General features: G+C 41.9%; 2 protein-coding genes across 3 annotated transcripts; both read right to left on the bottom strand.

Moving 5' to 3' along the window:
* Positions 1-143: 143 nt before the first annotated feature.
* ccdc15 (coiled-coil domain containing 15) lies at positions 144-4,649 on the bottom strand. 2 transcript variants are annotated; one of them, XM_029848831.1, is made up of 10 exons: positions 4,185-4,649; positions 3,707-3,835; positions 3,297-3,413; positions 2,898-3,014; positions 2,706-2,801; positions 1,855-1,986; positions 1,690-1,775; positions 1,318-1,509; positions 880-1,028; positions 144-807 (listed from the first exon to the last, which is right to left on the bottom strand). In XM_029848831.1, the coding sequence occupies exons 1-10, from the start codon at positions 4,356-4,358 to the stop codon at positions 758-760; spliced, it is 1,242 nt and encodes a 413-aa protein (XP_029704691.1). In that variant the 5' UTR covers positions 4,359-4,649; the 3' UTR covers positions 144-757. The 2 variants fall into 2 exon arrangements, with proteins under 2 accessions (XP_029704691.1, XP_029704690.1); XM_029848830.1 differs by having other exon boundaries at positions 1,690-1,793; positions 4,185-4,636.
* A 1,295-nt stretch (positions 4,650-5,944) lies between these two features.
* psmg1 (proteasome (prosome, macropain) assembly chaperone 1) lies at positions 5,945-9,010 on the bottom strand. The gene is made up of 7 exons (XM_003978954.3): positions 8,802-9,010; positions 7,852-7,955; positions 7,419-7,564; positions 7,115-7,177; positions 6,787-6,985; positions 6,573-6,703; positions 5,945-6,115 (listed from the first exon to the last, which is right to left on the bottom strand). The coding sequence occupies exons 1-7, from the start codon at positions 8,918-8,920 to the stop codon at positions 6,038-6,040; spliced, it is 840 nt and encodes a 279-aa protein (XP_003979003.1). The 5' UTR covers positions 8,921-9,010; the 3' UTR covers positions 5,945-6,037.
* Positions 9,011-19,971: the final 10,961 nt, after the last annotated feature.

Here is a 19,971-nt window from a genome sequence, read left to right on the forward strand (position 1 = left end):
CAGGATATTTTAAGCACACTGCTACTTCCTTTGAAATGAAGCTAAATATCTTTATAATCAGAATTAACCAACAATAACTTAGTGTTTGGATAGTATGTATACTGTATATTGTTAGATCATTCAATAAAGCAGATAACATTTAGGTTTATGAGTTGGGGAAATTGTTTTATAACAGAACTGCAAATGTTTGACAAAGATTTGTGAAAAATAACTTATAAAGCTTGAAAAATTCAGTGTTATCGTTGAGGGAGCATCACCAGAATATGGTGCCACTCCAACAGCTCTTAAATAATATTTAAATGAGAGCCGGCTTTTGAAAGACATCACACTCCTGTAGATCGTAACATGACTCAGCTGTGATTCAACACCCAATGTGTGTGAGATATAATCAGGACAGAACGCTGCTGTGGAAAAACACAGGTTCCTCTTTCGGGTCTGAATGTGTGACAACAAGATCTGTAATTGGGAGCCATATGAAACTGAGACTATCTAAGAAATAATTTCAGTGAGCTTTTTGATCTGGTTTTCGGAGAACATTTCAGCATGAGTGGAACCTGTTTGTGGTACACCAGTAAAAAAGACCAGTAAGTCACTGCCGCTTAAGCTGTCATAACTGCTGCAGAGGTAGTTCAGACTGAAGAAAATTCACAATAATCCCATCCTAAAAAAGCTGATCTGGTGTGTTTAAAATCCCTGGATTGTCCCTTTCACAGGCAGCGAGATGCTCATTTCAGCCAGGCCTGTTTGTCCTCCTGCTTCACTGCAAATCAAAACTCAGCATCGTTGAATGCAACGCTTTAGCGTACGCTGTGGAAGAGATGAGAGGCTGCTGTTAATCATCTTTTATCCTTCTACAGTGACTGAATGTGCCGTCTTTACCTTTGTGGTTGTTGTGGAAGACACAGTTGTTAGCGCAGGTTTCAGGGTGAGTGTCCCAGAAAGAAGCAGCACAGAAGCAGAGAGGGGGGAGCTCGATGTGGACCTGAGACAGTCGCTCCTTCAGCCGAGCCTTTAGAGCCTGGATGAACCTCCAGAGGATAGAACACACCAAGGCAGGTGTAAACCACCGAAACACCAACATATACACAGCTCTGGTAAAGTATATATTTTAAAACACACTATATAATATGCAATGGAAATGTTTGTTTGTGTTGTATGTTGTGTAATTTTGATTATTTGTGCTTTAAGACACTCTTGAGCAATCTCATATAATGTACAATTTGTTGAGTAGAAGATAAAGGTCAGAAAGCTCTTGGACGAGACAGGAGAGTGACCCAGAAAGCAAAAAGAGAGCCAAAGAGTATATTTCAAAGCTACCTTGCATCTACTTTCTCTTTTTCCTGCTTCCTCCTCTGCAGCTCTGCAGCTCTCTCCTCCTCCTCCAGCCTCAATCTCTCCAGAATTAGCTGCTCTCTCTCCTGCAGCTTCTTTCTCTCTGCCCCCAGCTGCAGATCCCTCTCCAACCTCCTCTCTTCCTCCAGACGAAGTCGTTCCTTCTCTGCTTTGATGCTTTAGGTAAGACCAAAATCAACATTATTTGTGTTTCCTACTGGTCACTAATACATTATAACACATAACATCCTTTATTACAACTGAGAACAAAATTATTTCATACTTGAAATGGGAATTTGCATATAAGGAACCTGTCACCAAAGAGAGGAAGTGATAAAAAGAAAATTATGTGGTCACCTCGCCGTCCTTTTCATATGTTTCTTGTGCTGTTCGTTCTCTTTCACTTGCCTCCTCTCAACATTCATGCACAGCCGGCGGTGCATCTGGAAATGAGACTGACGCTGCAGAGACACAAACAGGTCACGTGACCACAAATAGGGCTGGGAACAATTTGGGTCCTACCTGTTTCTTCAGTTCTTTTTCATGGTCAGTCAGAGGCCAAAGGACCTTTGTTGTGCTCATGCAAGACTGAGAACTGGGATCAGACTCCTGTTTAGACTGTGCTGTTGAGTCCCACAACGTCTGTCCAGGTAGCTGAAACAGAAAGAGGCAGTGTTTCAAGGTCAGTCCTGAAATCTGTGTCACATAGATATGATAGTGTCACAAATTCATTACCACTGTAGAAACAAAAAGCATCATCAACTGATGTGGTCCAGTGAACCAGTACAGAGCCCTGCTAGAGTCTGTCAACAGTTTAAAGGTCATAACGTTTATTTGATAAAGTCCAGCAGCCCATGATGTGTGATGTGTTTGTTTTCTCCAGGATGACCAAAGACTTTAGTTGGTCAAGGAAATGAAAATTAATAAGAGAATGGTTAGGATGGTGTTCATTTTCATTACCTGAAATAGTTGAGATAAATGTTATAATAAACTTTCCATCACAGCTCTGGTTTACTGAGGAAAATTCTTAAAGGAGAGATCATGCTTGAGAGGCCTGACACCACAGTGACCTTCAAGCTGTCAGGTCAAATCTGACAAATCTTTAAATCTCTCAAATTACAAATTTAGACCTGTTCTGTTGAACTTATACAACAAATAACTGATTTTCATTAATACTTAAATGTGACCAGATATTAAGTTAAACTATCAGGCTTCAGGTTTCAGGTTTAAGTTACGAGTAAATTAATGTCTGTTTAAGAAAGAAATTAAAACTTGTCATATTGTTATTATTATTTGGATTAGGTGAGTTTCTCTTGTGCATTATAGACACATAGAGTAGCGTCATTTCTGTCATGCGAGCTGTGTTGAGCAACCTTCTGCTTAACGAGAAGACAGTCATGGTGAGTGGTGAGGGATTGAACATCTTCTCCTCCCTCTTCATCTTCGTCATTTATATATGAAGCAGATTTCTGTGATATACAGAGGGGTAAAGCATTTTGATTGATCTCCAGCAGCGAAACAAAGAAGCCTACTGTAAAGAGGAAGTGTGAGCCACAGACACTCACGTGTTTACTGGAAGCGATGTTCCTTTTCTCTCCGGGAGGCTGAGACGCCTTCTCCTCACAGGGAGTTACCCGACATGCAGCCAGTCTGAGTCTGACCTGTCTCATGTCCTCACCTGACTGGAAAACCATGGAGATGAATAACTTTCTAGATTAATAACAGCTCAATTTTATCACATTATTATGTCTTTTTCAAATATAACAATATCAATATAACAACAATAATACTATTACAACATTTGTTGTTAGAAATAAGGTGTAGATAACTGATCTAAGCCATATCATTTAAGGCTGCTCCCCCACACCCACACTTAAACCAAGAAGAAAAACACACTTTTACTGATTAAATCAAAAGACGCAAGTATATTTAGTTAAATGTAATGTAATGTGATACACACTCACCTCCTGGATGTCATTCAAACTGTGTTGAGCAGCATGTCCTGCAGAGAGCAGAGTCTCACCAGCCCAAACGTGCTGGGTCCAGACTTGTTCATGGTGAATTAGGCCCTCTGGACTCAGCTGAAACATAATATATGTTTAATTTTAGCAGTTTGAAAAAGGAGAAAGCTTAATCATGGTTGAACCACTATCACAAACGGTCAAAATCAAGATAATATAATTGGGTTTGGTTCTAAGGCAATGGAAAAAAATAGTAATTGATGACTTACAATTTCTAATAGTTCCATAATTTTAGGTATACAAAATTAGAGGGAGTGATTTTATATTTAATTAATTTGTAAGGGAACTTTTCTGTCGACAATTTTACCCAACAGAACTGTCCTTAACTAATTAACACTTATGTCTACAATTACATGTCTCTTCCTGGTGAGTTGCGCGTGTTGTGCCACACGGTGGCGCACTTTTCGTTGAAACCGTCGAAGGTTCTCTTCAGTTTCTCTCATCCTTTCAGTCTGGATCTCCTCAGCCAGCAAAGCAGCATCCTACACCATGGAAACAATGATTTTATACAGGGGGGTTTAATGGCAAGGTATTCGCAGAATAATGAACTCAATTATGTTGCAACTATTTTAGAAACACTTTGACTTGAAAAAGAAAAAGAAACATGAAAGTCCAGTACTCACTCACTGAGATAGAAAAATCTCCAATACCGTATTTTCTCAATTACTCTTCCTTACACAAAACAGTCAACAACTTTTTTTCCCACATTGATATGCAACCTTAAATACTACACTCCTAATATAGGGACACATTTTTACTCAAATTGTTATTAACGGACTCCTTCAGAACACCCTGGCGACAGAGGAAACATTGCTGCCGCCCAACACTCACAGCGGGATTCTCCAGAAAATCATGCTCAACCTCCACCCAGGCTCCCACCGGTACCACCGCCTGGTTCCTCTCGGCGAGCACCTTAGTGGATCTGGAAGACCTGTGTTCCTGTTTTCCACCTGAGGATGATTTGCACCAGCCAATTGTCGGAGTTAAATGTCGCCTCAGATTCATTGTAACGTCAACCAAGTTTATTAAGAAAGCGTTTGCCTGATCTTCTCAGTGATATAATATAAGATATGAAGTAATGGCGATTTTGTTGCCGTGATACTATTATAAGAGCTAATTTAGCTAATATTTGGGGAAAAGAATCACGGAACGAAATAGCTGTTTTGAATTGCCATTTGCTACACCACTTCTGCGCATGCGCATATCAGTGCTGGACCGGAAGGTCACTTCTGCGCATGCGCATGTTTGCTGATATTTTTTGACTGGATCCACCTGTCTTTATTTATATCAAAACGTGACCTATACAACTGACAATGTAATTTAGTCCCTGACCTGGATAGATTGTTTTCCTTGGGCACAAATTCACTGAATGTATTTCTAAAGGAAATTTAATTGACTGATGAGAATCCCAATGCCAAACAATACACATGGTATAATTCGACTAAAAATGGTCAATGCTCAAGATTACACTTTTGGCTTAACTCTTTAGGGAACTTAAATGTGAAATACCAACCTCACCGCAAACTCATCACAAGGAAAGCGGTGTCCCAGTTCACAAGGTGAAGAGACTAGGATGAACAGTCCGTTAAACTTAAACAAACTTCAAGACAAACCAAGACCTTGCTTGAAACAAATTGAGAGAAATTTTCCTCAACACTGTTGTGATTGGTATTTTTTTTCTTGACCCTTTTAGGGTTATGGGGAGGATGCTGGAGCTTATTCCAGCTGCTTATGCACACAGGTGAAGGCAGGTCCACCCTGAATGAGTTGCCAGCTCATCCACGGGCCTATGAAAGTATTTGGGGTTTAGTATCTTGCTCACGGGTACCTCAGCAGAGCTTTGAAGGCACTGCCTCCCTGCTACCAGAACACCTCCCAAGGTTTATCCACACTGGGACTTTAACAGAGAACCCTCCGCTTCTCAGGCCAGTCCCCTACAGAATGATCTACCATTACCATTGTTCTTTATTACAAGGTATTAATCTGTAACTAAAAATAATTACACTGTTGGAAAATTTACAGCAAATAAGAGCAGAACAAAGGCAACTATTGCTATTGACATGCTGACTTGTTGCTTTTGCTGGTGTAGCAGCTGGTTGGTAGTCACGAGTGAGGGAAGAATGTGGGAGATGGACAGGCAGATCCGTGCAGCATCGCAGCAATGCAGATTTATTGGTGCAAGGTTGGTAAAACAGGAACTAATCTAACTATAGCCCAACTATAGTCCAACTAAGAGTAATGACTGAGAACAAGAACATTGGTAATTAAGATGCCTTTGCTAGGTGTGCAGGCTCTCCTTTAGAAATGGGAAAGAAGCGTAATCACCGAGGAGGAACTCAAAGGAGAACTACTGCTCCTCTGCCTCATAAGAGAGCCAGATGAGGTGGCACAGGCATCTAATCAAGATATCTCCTCACTTCCCAGGTGAGGTTTTTTTTTGGGGGGGGGCAGCGCACTTTAGGATTTACCTGGAAGAAATGTCGAAGAAGAGGGAAGGACTGGATGGAATTAGTTACTATAAAATAGCCAAAGTTTCAGGGAAAGTAGAATTTACCAGACTGGCTGCAGACAAAAAAAACTCATGCCATTTGTATATTTTTTTAAATCTTATTTATTTTAAAAATGTTAATATTTTACCAGAGTGAAATACTAATTATCCTGCACTGCATGCAAGATGGGAATGTTCAGATATAAAGATTACTCTGAATGTTGGAGGTTCTGGAAAACTTGCGCAGGACATCCGTGCTGGGAGCTGGGTCCAACTGAAAATAAAAACCCAGGAGATTAAAATGTTGGAAGTTAGAAGATCTTGCAGAAATTTTAAGTTCTTCTTTATTCCTTCTTACCAGCCTGCATGAAAGGAGAAAGGTGAATATACTGCTCAATTTTGGATCATATGTAGTATAAATTTGCTCTGTTGCCAACTGGCTTCTGCTACAGAATCATTGGCCAAGACTCAAAAACAAATGTAAATACATTGGGTACAACCAGAGACCTTACATATATAAAGATGCCACTACTATTTGCTTCATCAGCATTTTCTAAGCCATTTTGGCAAGGGCTTAAAAGTACATTTCAAGCCTCTCTGTGGTTGAAAACCTAAGATCCAATTTCCTGCATACACTTTAAATAAAGCTTGACGAACTTTGTGAGCAGAGCATCATTTTTATGGCTGCGCTGACCTTTCTAAAGTTTTCATAGATATTAAAAGCTGCTCACCTGTATGGACTTGCCAAGACTTGTGAGCACAGGGTTGTATGTCTCCATGGTCACAGAGTCTGCACCAAGGACGTCGCTGTAACACTGGTAAACAACTGCAGGAATACGGTGCACCTCACAGTGGCTCAATACTAACAAAAATAACACAAAGGACATGTCACAAAGCTAGTTTTGATGTATGCATTAGAGAAATTCTTACATGCACAATCATTACCGGCAGCTGGAAGACCTGTGAATATATTGGGCTGCTCCAGTGACGGGCAGACAGACTTTCCATTGTAAGTGCTGCTATGAAGAGAACGTAGGAAGGGAGCAGAGCTACAGTGCAGATAGTCTGCTGCCTTGTATTCAGCCACAGAGCTGTCTGACAGCACAGTGACGTTAAGTTGTCTGTGCTGCAGACAGTCAAATACCTGCATCAGACCAAGGAGTAAAGTCAGCCAGCAAGGTAGAATTGGATCCACTGTCAGCTCATATTAAAGTGCACAATATCACATCAAACAACTTGAACAAATATTCATTTGATTTTTTATATAATCTACCTTTTCTGTCCACTGAAAGAGCTGGTCTTCAGCAATGTAGCAAGTCACCTGACAAATCAAAACCTGCACACAAAAGAAAATAAATGGCTCATTAAAGAAGTGCTCATATAGGTTTGACTGTTCTGATGACAGGATGGATGAGTTTATAACTAGAATATCACCTTCACTGACTGCCTAAGAACGAGAGATACTTTCACTGCTGTTTTACCACTCACTAAAGTTTTATGAAATGATACACTCAGAATGACCATCCTTGACCTGGAGATTACTGCAGTCCTGTATATCACCATTCTGTGTCACTCACGGAGGGGTTGTCCTTCTGTCTGTGGAAAACGCATGCTGGCTCCACAGATGTTTGTCCAGTGGTAGTCTGGTTCCTCTCATTCCACAATGATGAATGTCCAACTGTGTCCCAGTTTGCAGAGGTGAGAGCGTGCACAGACAAAAACCCTGGGTGGACGGTTAAGAACATGTCTATTGTATTTATTGCTTTTCAGTTCTCAAAATAGGTTGCCTGACACCAGAGTGTTGGTGCATAAATTTGGCTGGGATGTTATGATTCTCAATATTTATTTTACTTATTGTGGGTAAAGTATAATATTTGATGCTGGTAAAAACACTGTTGTTAAAAAACCTAATGAGATCTTTCAATTTTTGATACTTGTGAACAGCTGAAAGAAAACAAAAACAAACAAACAAGGTGACTGTGGAAGCTGGCTCAGCCTGGAGCAACTTACGAGCAGCGTTGGGTCCCACAGCGAGGATGAAGTCTGAACACTTTAATTTGTTTCCAGATTTCAGACACTCGGTTACTTCGGGGTTCCAGTGCAGATGCACGACCCTAATGAAGAAGGCCAAGAGTTACAATTGTATAAATATGGAATATGGCAATTGAAATACTAAAATAATGTGGAACAATATTTTATGCTAATGCATTCATACACATACTTAGCATAGTAGCTATAAACTGATTTGTTGTGGTATAAACATATATACATACAGGCATACACACATACATATAATTTACTTATTTAGGATGACATTTATTTTATCTCATTAATAAACGTCCATCCTTGCAAGTACTGTAGTGTGCATTTGCTGTAGTATTCACTCTCTTCATGTGTACTCGTGACTGAATTTTTAAAATTTCAAAGTATGTCGTACATTTGGCCAGTAGTTTAGTACTACAATACTATCAATTTTGTATAGAAACATTATAAGTTTTTTTTTTTTTTTTTAAATCTATCCTGAGGTTTATAGTAGGAACTTCCTCGTTTTAAAATTGCGCACATTAAAACCAATGAAGTTTGGGCACTGAGGATCGCCGTAGAACCAAATAAAACGCAATTAGAATTAAAATTACCCAGCTTTTCTACTTTAATTTAAAAACTAAATAAGAAAATACCTTTTACTATTATGATTTGTGTTTTATTACTAAAAAAAAATAGTGACTCGTGCAATTACACGTTACCAGATTGACTTTAAAGCTTATTATCATGTGTCACGTTAGCTAGCTAACGCAAAAGCCCCAGCAAGCATCAATACACCAATGCGTGGCGTGACGTTACCGCTACAATTAAAGATCAAGATGAGGATAAACAAAGTTAGAACCTATAGCATTTAATTAAATAGCCCACGTTTTAGTAATCCTGGCTGTCTTCGTTGCTATCCGTGCTTTTTTTTTTACCTCTTTTCTTCCAGTTCTCTTCGGATTTGTTCATCTTCTTCGTTATCACTGAGATCATCTTCATCTTCCTCAACAGCCCGAGAAAAAACCGACAAAACCTCTCCGAAAAAGGTTGCCATTAAAGTTGCAGAGTAAAGCGAAAGTTTTATCTGAATCAAAGCTAAGCGTGACAGACACACGTCATATCCGCCGGCAGCAGACTATTAAATAAAAGCACATATTCGTGTCCTTCAGAATAAAAGTTTTGATTTCAGGCAAAACAATTACAGAAAATCTGTCTATAACTTGCTGTTATTTCAATAAAATACCTTATCAAGGGAAAAATTACTACGCCAACCATGGCATGGACTTGTGTTTAGCTGATTATTTTTAAGTTCAGTTTTGAAATAAAATATATAATTAAATATGATTTAATTTGTCGTGATATTATGGGTCATTACAAAGGCAAGAGACATGGCTATTAACTAGTTATTCATTCTAATATTGATAAAATCTGACACAACTGGTGTATTTAGGTGTTCTGCTCAAACAAACAAGGAAGTGCAATATAATTGGCTCCTCCTGACCGTCCCTGTGGGAAGCTCAAGGCCTTCAGCTGCATGCACAAGTGCTGCCTGTCTAATGTATTTCTGCCTGAGCTGTTCACTTAAATCAATGAATGATTTAAGCCTCACCAGTGTATTCACATGGCGTGCGCTTATACGACCACAGAGCTTTGAATATGAATAATGATGATTCCCCGCCATGTTTTTTGGGGGCCTTTATGCCAATCAGGGAAAGCTTGAAATGTCACATGACCCCACAACCGTCAAGACATTGTAAATAATTAACAAGATGGAAAGAAAGTAGGAAAACATTATTGTTAAAAGATGCTGGCAGCCCATCCCTGCAGTTGTAAAGTTATTTGGAAGCACCAGCCAAGTCCTGTCCAGGCAAATTGGCCTCATATTGACTGCAAAACATCCACCCTGTCCTTTGTGTTGTATAATTCATTTTCCTGTAAGCTCTGCCCCAGGAGATGAGGGACAAACAGAGATGTGATGACATCAGCACGACCATAAAAATACTTCATTGTCACCAGAAAATGTCTAAGATACAAATTGGACAGCAGAGCAAAGCCTGGAGTAGAATAGAGATTACCAGTGCAGCGTGATAATGCTCCAAGAGGTCATAAAGTAACAGCAGAAAGGTTTGCTGTCAGAAAATAGAGCAACATGCTTACAGGAGGCTCCCGGCTGCTGTTAAGATAATTGATAGTAGCAGGAGGGAGAAAGAGTGGGACCTATAGCAGCCTACCAAGAGTAGTAAAGCCTTCAAGCTCAAGACAAAAGAAGGTGGCATCAACAACAGTACAAAAAGTACAGGACAAGCAGATGGAGCGACTATTAAAGAGAGAACAGGAAACAAACAAGTTTGTTTCAGAACAGGTGATACTGATCAATCAACCAACCGAGCGTCTGGATCATGAGCTCAACTTGGCATGTTCATATGGTTGGTTATCAGACAGGAGAACAATTATAAAGACTCCCTTTAAGAGTACAGCCCCTCTGAAAATCCTGCTAGGCCTGGACGAGACAGATTTCATATTCACCCAATATTTAATGAGTGTAAAGTAGCAGAGATCAGAAGCACTCAGGAAAGAGTACTTGAATAAATGTACTTTGTTACATTTTAAGAAGACATGTGTTCGAAAACCAGAAAAATAAACCATTTAATTCAGAATCTGAGTGAACTTTATGCCTCCACTTGCAAAAATCACACACACACACACACACACACACACTCACACACACACACACAGCCCATCCTATCAGACCACCTACTCACACTCACATTTATACACAAGGGTAATTTCAAGTGATCACCCCAGGCTGAACTGCATGTCTGTGGACTGTGGGAGGGAAGTGGCGCACCCGATGGATTCCCACGCAGACTCACAGGAAACACACAGATCCTGCACAGAGGGGCCCAGTTGCTAAGGAACAGAATTGTTCATCAACATGGGGGTGTGATCACTTCTGTGCATGGTGTGGGTTTAATCACATGAACCCGCGTGCAAATGCTGTAGCAGGGCCCATATCATGTTCATGCTGCCTGAAGGCAGGTGACCAAGGTGAACTGCTGGTGATGTAAAATCCGCCAGCTCAAGAAAATATCAATAGAACAATGACTGTACATGTGGTTTGTCTGTAATATTTTTAAATGTTCTTTCCAGCTGGAAGTTATTTCAGTTTGAACAATTTATTTAGACGCCTTGATGCGAATGTTTTAGTGTTATAAAATTTGAGAGATTTTAGTCAAGGTAAATTTAGAAAGTAAATTTCCTTAAAGCCTTTGTTCCAGAAATTTAGATATGTCACCTTTTGCATTTGCAATTTTTCACCTAATTCAGATTCAGATTCAGGTCCTTTATTGTCCCAGACGGGGAAATTTACAGCGCAACAACAGCAAGAGCACGCAGAAACAATTAAGATAAAAATAAAATAGAATAGAATAGAATTCGGAATATACAAATATAAAAAAAATAAAAAAATAATAAAAATCTCTTCCTCGCCCTCCTGGGCGGTGCCTCCTTCCTTCAGACTTGGGTCCTCTACCAGAGGCCTGGGAGTCTGAAAGTTCTGCACAGGATCTTAGCTGTTCCTAGGACTGCGCTCTTCTGGATAGAGATCTCTGGTGTGGTTCCTGGTATCTGTTGGAGCCATCTACTCATCTTGGGTGTTACTACCCCTAGTGTCCCAATCACTGGGACCACTGTTGTCTTCATGCCCCACATTCTCTCCATCTCCTCCTTCAGCCCTTGGTACTTCTCCAGCTTCTCGTGTTCCTTCTTCCTGATGCTGCTATCACTTGGGATTGCTACATCTATCACCACTACTGTCTTCCGGTGTTTATCCACCACCACTATGTCAGGCTGGTTGGCCACCACCATCTTGTCAGTCTGGATCTGGAAGTCCCACAGGATCTTGGCCTGCTCGTTCTCCACCACTTTCGGGGGTGTCTCCCACCTGGTTTCTGGGACCTCCAGTCCATACTCAGTGCAGATGTTCCTGTACATTATGCCAGCCACCTGGTTATGCCCGCTCCATGCCTTGCCTGCTAACATCTTGCACCCTGCTGTGATGTGCTGGACTGTCTCAGGGGCATCTCCACACAGTCTGCACCTGGGGTCTTGTCTGGTATGGTAGACCCTGGCCTCTATTGCTCTGGTGCTCAGGGCCTGTTCTTGTGCAGCCATGATTATATAAATATATACATATACATACACAAAGAGGATGTATATTTACAGTAATCCAGATAAATGGATACTCGGCCCCTGTATACCTGTACATAGTACAGAGGGTGAATACAATATACATATCAGAATATGTAATATTCAGATTGTGCTAGCAGGCATTATGTTTATTGTGCAGTCTGACAGCAGCTGGCAGGAAAGATCTGCAATACCTCTCCTTCACACAGCGAGGGTGGAGCAGCCACTCAGTGAAGGAGCTGCCCAGTGCTGTCAGGGTGTCCTGTAGGGGGTGGGATGTGTTGTTCAACATGGATGACAGCTTAGCCATCAACCTCCCGTTTCCCACCACCTCCACCGAGTCCTCCGAGGAGTGGTTCCTGCACTCCAAAAGACTTCAGCCTCCTGAACAGGAACAGTCTGCTATTGCCCTTCTTGACAAGGGTTTCTGTGTTGTGTGTCCAGTCCAGGTTATTGTTTAAGTGAACACCCAGGTAATCATAGGACTTCACAACGTCCTATTTCAACATCTGCAGGAAACTCCTCTGGATGTTCTATCAGTCTGTGGTCGCCAGCGTCCTGTCCTACGCTGTGGTGTGCTGGGGGGGGAGTGCGACAAAAGCGGACCTCTCCAGGCTGGAGAAGCTGATCAGGCGGGCCAGCTCGGTGGTGGGGATGAAACTGAAACCTCTGGCGACAGTGGCAGAGAGGAGAACTATTGACAAGCTGCGGAGCATCATGGACAATGACCGCCACCCTCTGCACACTGTCATCCACAGCCAGAGAAGCCTGATCAGCCAGAGGCTGCGCCTCCCCAAGTACAGGACCAACAGACTGGGGAACTCATTCATCCCCCGAGCCATCAGGCTGTTCAACTCCTCACGGGGGGGGGCAACAGGAGAACTGGAACATTTTTATAGTTTTATATTTATATTCATATTCTATTTTTAATTTATTCTATTTTATTTCTTATTTTATTATATTTTTATTATCTTTAATAGGTTTGATGGGGTGAAATGGTGGTGGGAAATTTTGTAGATGCTGTAGATCTTTGGAGATGCTAATTTCCCTGGTGGACACCCCCTAAAGGGATCAATAAAGTACTCTTGAATCTTGAATCTTGAAATCTTGAACGTCATCGTCCGTTCCCAGGATGTTCACTGGTGCAGGCGGGGGGTTGTTACGCCTGCGGAAATCCACCACCAGCTCCTTGGTTTTGCCAGCGTTGATCTGGAGGTTGTTCCGCAGGCTCCAGTCCACAAAGTCCTGAATAAGTCCTCTGTACTCCGTATCATCCCCATCAGTGATGAGGCCGACAGCAGCGGAGTCGTCAGAGAAGTTCTGGAGGTGGCATGAAGATCAACTATTTAATACATTTTTGAGATCCAATAAACAAAACAATTACATTTTAGTCATTTAACAGATGCAGGGAGTAAAGAGGAGAGGAGGAGAGAGGAGGTAAAAGTTCTGTTAGGACAGGACCGTTTAGGCGAGCTGAGTCTTCAAGAGCGTTCTGAAGGAAAAGCGGGCCAATAAGACCATAATAATTCTCATAATAATAATAAAAGGGAAATAGGGTGGTACATGGTACATGGACTGTTGTAGAAAACACAACTTTTTTTCTTTTTTTTTTAAAATGACAGCTGAAAAAACGCAATCTTTGAATTATTAATAACTAGAGTTTTGTCTCACTTATGTAAAGCTGAGTAAATTGGCTATGACCAGTCTGAGTTTCTTGGTTATTTCTACTCTTGGTTATTTACAGGCAGAGATTTCTAAATAAGCAAAGAGTTTAGCTGAGTGTTGCAGAAATCAAGCTTAACAACTGAAAAAATAAAGTAAAAATAGTAAATCATTTGACTGGAACGAGACGCATAAAAGGGCATCGGTATGTGGTGGAAAGTCCAGTGAACTGAGCTCACGATAGAACAGCACTAACATCAAGGCTGGAAGCCCCAGGAGTCGGCCCTGATTTGTAATCTCATATAAGCAGACCGAGAGCTAATGACATGAGACGGATTTCGTAAATGTTCGGTTATCAGAATGGAGCAGAAATGATCCATAGAGGCTATTTAAAAGGTCGTGATGCAATTTTTTAAACATGGTTTGACATTATTCAGGCTTCACAATATGTTTTTGTCACAATCCTTTTATATGAAGTCATAAAATCTTTGGCAGGCCGGATTAAAACGTTTAACGGGCCGCGTGTGGCCCCCGGGCCGTAGTTTGCCCATGCCTGATTTAGAGCCACTAGCTGAACTGAAGGCGAGAACCTAAGCAGATATGTGGGAAAATATGCAGAAGAGTCCCTGGCCCTGGAAAAATTTAAACCTGGAACCTTCCTGCAGTGACATGACACCACAGCAGAGTCTTTCCAGAAAATCTAAAAAGGAAGCTGAGTAGTGTAATAACATATTTGGAACAGTGTCAGGAGAGTAAAGACAGGGCTCCTCCTTTAAAACACATCTATAAAACTGCAACTTCCTTTTGTTATTTATTAATTTGTTTCCATGGTGATTGTTTGCAGCATATTTGAGCTGCACGTTTCAACTGTCTAATCAGCACCTCACTGACCCAGCTGCAACGGCAGCTCTCACCTGCACCGGTTCAGCGTTTTCCTCAGTAGCTTCTTCTCAGTTTAGCTTCAAGTGAGCCAGACCACAAATTCAGGATGGATGCGTTCAGACTACAAACAGGTGTGGGTGAGTGGGTTCACTAATGGAGCACTTCAGCACAGTCTGAGGATCATATTCTAATCAATGGTTGCTGTTTTCATTGCATATTTCATCTGCATCTCTGACTCTGCTACAGTACCATCCACCACAATCCAAGAAGAGCCTTCTAAATATGCAGCTTCACTTTACGTACAGAAATGCAAAGGTCTCCTGGAATAAATGCGCGCATGGTGGTGCAACACCATAACCATTAAGAAAGAAAGACATTAATCAATTTAGGAGAGATGTTTCCCACCTACTTACCTGATTTTAGACAATGCTGTGGTGCACAACAGCAAAGATGGAGGTGACAGTTTGGGGCACGCATGCACACATGCACACCTGTATATGAGTGCATGCACGAGTGCACGCATGATAAATCGGCTTTTGTGCGATTCATTTAAAATTCTGCTGACAGAGACTCTCAGCAAATGTGTGAGCGTGGAGGGAATGTCGAGAGGATTCTCCTGAACGGAGATGGCCTGCAGCTTTCAAGATATCAGTTGGAGATGCACAATGCCTCTCTCTCTACACACACACACACACACACGCGCGCACACACACACACATACACACACCTCATTACAGTTCCTCTGGCCATGTGACTCAATAATTATCTACCACATAATGAACAGTGTCAATCAGAAAGAGGAAAGTATACTTCCTGTCTTAGTTTTGGGGTTAGAATGAAACTGACAGTGATGAGAAAGTAATAAGACCCTGCAATTCTATCCTCCAGTTTCCTTCAGAACAAATTGATGACAATTTACTATCAAATGTGTTTTACTGTTTAAATACATATGAATATGATAAATTAATAGTTTTGTTTAAATGTCAAGTTACGAAAACTACTCCTACCAAAAATTGTTTTAATCATATGGAGCCATAACAATGGGATTGTTTAAGCATTGATTTTTGCTGGTGATATCATAAATCAAACTCTCAGAGGATGAGATATTTTTACAGGATATTGTTCTCCAGTAGATCTAAAGGGACCAGAGTTTTCCTCTTCCTCTCCTCAGCACTGTCTCCAGCCTCAGCAGACAGCAACAACAAAGCACCAGTAATGCAGCTGCAGTTCGGTGTCGTGCAGGTAGTTTACAGGGTGCAGAGGTGTGAAATTGGATTGGGGTTTCAACTTCTCCCTTTTTGCCATTCCTCATACAACTACAGTCAAGTACAAAGCCACAGAGGCCTGTCAAAGATGGATGGTGCGCACCGTTATTTCCAATTGGACGGTTTGTCACCCTGTGACAGCAAAGGTACACAAAAGGCTCTGGAGGCAGGGGAATAAATTAGAGCACATTCATGTAGGCATGTATCAAAATCTCCTTCTTACAACATTACATTCCGTTTCATGGATTTTACAAGTTATGAAAGATGACAGCTGCCCTCTCTGACTGTCTATGTTGTAATGTGGGTCAGTTTGACCAGCCAGGCTAAAGGGAAAGGGGGGTCTCTCATGAATATTTGGCACAATAATCACTCTCCATTAAACTCTCTAACATATGCCAAGCCTTAAACTGTGCATGAATAGTTGTATGAATCTTTCAACATGCACTCATCTACAGTTCATCACCCAGGGACCTGCACTTCCTCCAAGGGCATCCATTTTTCATGGGACCCAGCCGGTGATGAAGCCCATCCATGAGCGGGATGGGGAAATTACCATGAGAATCAGGAGGGCTGTGGGAGACAAATCATAGAGATTTTTATCTGGTGAAACAGCTCCTTTTGTTTTGGTTAGTCGGTGCTCTATGTAGGGTGTTTTACACAAGTGACAGGATGGCAATCTACAGAACCGCTGTGAAAACGTATGAATATGGAGATAACATTGACAGCATCAAAAGCATGAAACTATTATTGTACCTGTGAACTTTTAAACCTCACAGCAAACAACGTGGGTTCAAATATGGAAATATTTAGGGGGAATTCCGATGCATCAAAACGTTCTCCGCTAAAGAGTTGTTGTCAAAACAAACCTCAGGGAGAAGCCACGCTTGACTGAAGCATTTCAAATGGAAATGAGAAGTTTTTGACTCCATGTGTGGAAGGGCATGGCCCAGAAGGGAATTGTGAGGCCTTGAGAAGTACATGCATACATGCATGTCCTGTCAAGCTCTCCTTGTGTAGCCGCTGCTTTATTTCCGTAATGTTCTAGACGCTGTGCTGGGAGACCAAGCCAACCTTTCTGCAGCCACATGCACAGATGTGCTACCCAGGAGTAGCTGGAGATGAAGAGAATCCTTCAGGGAAGCTAAGGGAACAGCAGTTGGCCTTTGACAAGAATTTCTTTATTACATTAATTGTATTCATTTAAATCCCATCTCTCTTAGGCAAACGTAGATCACGTTCAGGTGTCTCGGCGGTGTTTGGAGCCTTGTAGGTCAGGTCTGGCCTCATGGTTAAAGTATCCTTCATTCTCCTTCAATGGTCTATATTTGGAGTTCTTGTCACCCAGCCTGCATCTTCTTGTCTGGAAGGAGATGAACTACTTAAATGGTCTAAATTAATGTTTTGGGTATTTTTTTAACACAAACATTTTAAATAAAAGATATAATCGTTCTTGCCAAACGCAAGAGCCTGCACGATATATTATTCAATTTTAATGAGTAAATGAGTGCTTAACACAGTTTTCCTCAGTCCAACAGCAGACTTTTGTGATCATTCAGGTAAGAATTCACGACGCTCCCTGAATTAGTTTAAAAAATAGGAGGATTTACAAATCCAAAAGGGGCCATATAAGGTTTAAAAGACCTAAAAATTAGATTTCGTGTGATAAACTAGGGTAATACAAGATGAATTATTTTCATTTAATTTACTTTTGTTCTGTGGGAAATTTGACTGACGTCTCTATTTGTCTTTTGTGTGTGACATAAAACTCTCATAATCTGAGACGTCTCATATAAGATAAAGGTTTAGGACCTGAAGCATTTAAACCGAGACCGCACCCTCAAGAATTATTCATAAGAACGAAGTGGCAAAGATTCCTTGGGTGATGAGAAATTTAAACAATGTGATGGTTGATTTGGAGAAAACGACGACGAGGAACAAGAAGAAAAAAGGAAAAGCAGCCGGCTGACTGGTATACGGGACCTTTAATGCAGCTGCAGCTCTTCATTCAGATGTTGAGCGGAGGAGCGGATGGCCGGAGGAGGGACGCTTTTCAGGGAAAACCTCCCGCATTTCTATCACAACCACAAAAAACAACCTGCACATAAACCCTGAAGGAATTTACTGTCGCTTTACCGTGCTCTATCTGAATGGGGGTGTGTGCTGGTTGAAGGCTGAGAGGATTGCGGCAGTCAAAGCGTCCTGGGTGATCGGAGCTCAGCAGCATCACATTGCATGAAATGCGTCACCGTGATCCGGTTTTCCCATTTGCACCTCTCGGCTCTCCACGCACGGACTGTTCCGCGCACTGACCATCCGGTAAGGAATGCTTTTTACGCTTAACTGCAAACGCAAGCGCCTGCGGCGTTAATTAACGGCACAATCGGTAGGTTGTTGTGTTTTGGGTAAAATGCTGCTGATGCGTGCAGTGCGGGAAGAGATGAGGGTAAATGTGAGAGTAGATGGGGATAAATCACGGAGGCCTTTAATTAGAATCATCTATTGTCTCGGCTTCTGCTTAGTATCCATTGTCGGTTTCATATGATACCATTGTTCATATGGTACCATTACGCACTGGGGTTGTTTTATTTGCACTGAGATAATCGTCCTAAATCGATCTTTTTAATGTGCCTGAGCACGTTAATGAGTGCAGGTGGGCGGGGTATTGCTTCCCTGGTTAAGCTCTTCTCTCATGTGCTTCCTTCGTGGTGCAGGTAAACCACATGCGCGGCCCGGTGTCACCGCGCTGAGCCCGGAGAGCACTACGACAGATGGACCGAATGGAAACCAGAACCACCTCTGAGGCCTCTGGACCGTCGGTGCCGGTGCCCCCGCCGCACCGCTGTTACGGCGCCCACATCAACGACACCTGCGCGGAGCACCTGAGCCTCTTCCCGCCGTTCTCCTCCACCCTCGCGCTCCTCGTGCTGGTGGCCGTGCTCGTGGGGATCGTCTTCGTTTCCCTGGCAACGTTTCACTTCCACAAGAGGAAGCTCCGGAACAGGAAGATCCAGCGCGCGCAGGAGGAATACGAACGCGACAGTCGCAGCCCCGCGCGCGCCGGGGCGAGCGGCGAGCCCTCGAGGCCGTGCGTCATCGTCCGGCCGGTGAAATGCGACGTGAAAGAGCCGCGCGACGGCGTGAGGAGCGGCGCTGTGGTCAGCGGAGTGGCACGCGGCCACCAGGAGCCGCAGCAGACAGTTGATGTCGACTGTTAGTGCAACTTCAGGGAATGAGACTATGGAATAAACAGGAAAAGCAATAAGGCACAAAGAACTCCCATACCTACATCTGCTGCTTGTAGTTCACGTAGAAACAGTAGGAAAAAGGCAGAATACTGAGCAGAATAGCCTTTAGATCTCCAGTGTGACATGGATTAGCCATGTGGACACATCTTCCTAGTACACTAGTATTCTAGTATACTGTATAAAGTATAAATGCCTGCTTTGACTTTTGGACCTCTCTCTCTTCCTCAGCTGTGTTTAAACTTAAAACATGTTTAAACTTTAAATCCACCCTGGGATGTGACACATGGTTGTGATGAATTATTAAGACTTGGTGACAACACACAGACAATAATGGCTCGCTGATCTTCCCTGGCATGTCCTCTGACACACTACCAGTATGTAGTTAGACTATAATGGATGTTGTGGTGCTCTTAGGCAGTGCAAAACTGCAAAATAGGCTGTAGAAAATGGCTTATTTGTATGCGTAGTATTTTTTCCTTGAATTAAGTGACTTAGCGTATTTGCATTAAATACTGTCCTCCAACGTCAAGACATCTGTAGGTAGCTCAATAACCTGACGGGATGTTGAGACTCTTTTGCTGTATTTATGCACACAAGATTGTTTCGTAAGTTTTAGCGCTACTAGAGTATTTTCATTTTGGAGTATTTATAATGTAATAGAAACTGACTTGTATCTTCCAGTAGAAACTGTCCATTCAAACAAGTATTTTTGATCTCTCTCCATCATAGTATATAGTAAATTGTAATCCATTTCATGAGTTTGCTGTAAATGTTGAGAGCTGGAATGTTTTGCCGTAACATCATCTTTCTGGAGTTCATATAATCTGCCTTATACGAGAGGGAAATGTGTAATATTCAAAGTT

The sequence above is a fragment of the Takifugu rubripes genome, chromosome 15 (assembly GCF_901000725.2).
Source record: "Takifugu rubripes chromosome 15, fTakRub1.2, whole genome shotgun sequence".
Lineage (NCBI taxonomy): Eukaryota > Metazoa > Chordata > Actinopteri > Tetraodontiformes > Tetraodontidae > Takifugu > Takifugu rubripes.

Coding starts and splice junctions, on each gene's coding strand:
- psmg1 (XM_003978954.3), bottom strand. CDS start 8,920: ATGGCAACCTTTTTCGGAGAGGTTTTGTCGGTTTTTTCTCGGGCTGTT. Junction 7,565..7,851: donor TGTGGGACCCAACGCTGCTC/GTAAGTTGCTCC, acceptor CCGTCCACCCAG/GGTTTTTGTCTGTGCACGCT. Junction 7,178..7,418: donor GACAGAAGGACAACCCCTCC/GTGAGTGACACA, acceptor TTTTGTGTGCAG/GTTTTGATTTGTCAGGTGAC.
- ccdc15 (XM_029848830.1), bottom strand. CDS start 4,358: ATGAATCTGAGGCGACATTTAACTCCGACAATTGGCTGGTGCAAATCA. Junction 3,836..4,184: donor ATTTTCTGGAGAATCCCGCT/GTGAGTGTTGGG, acceptor TCCATGGTGTAG/GATGCTGCTTTGCTGGCTGA. Junction 2,802..2,897: donor ACATCGCTTCCAGTAAACAC/GTGAGTGTCTGT, acceptor TGTATATCACAG/AAATCTGCTTCATATATAAA.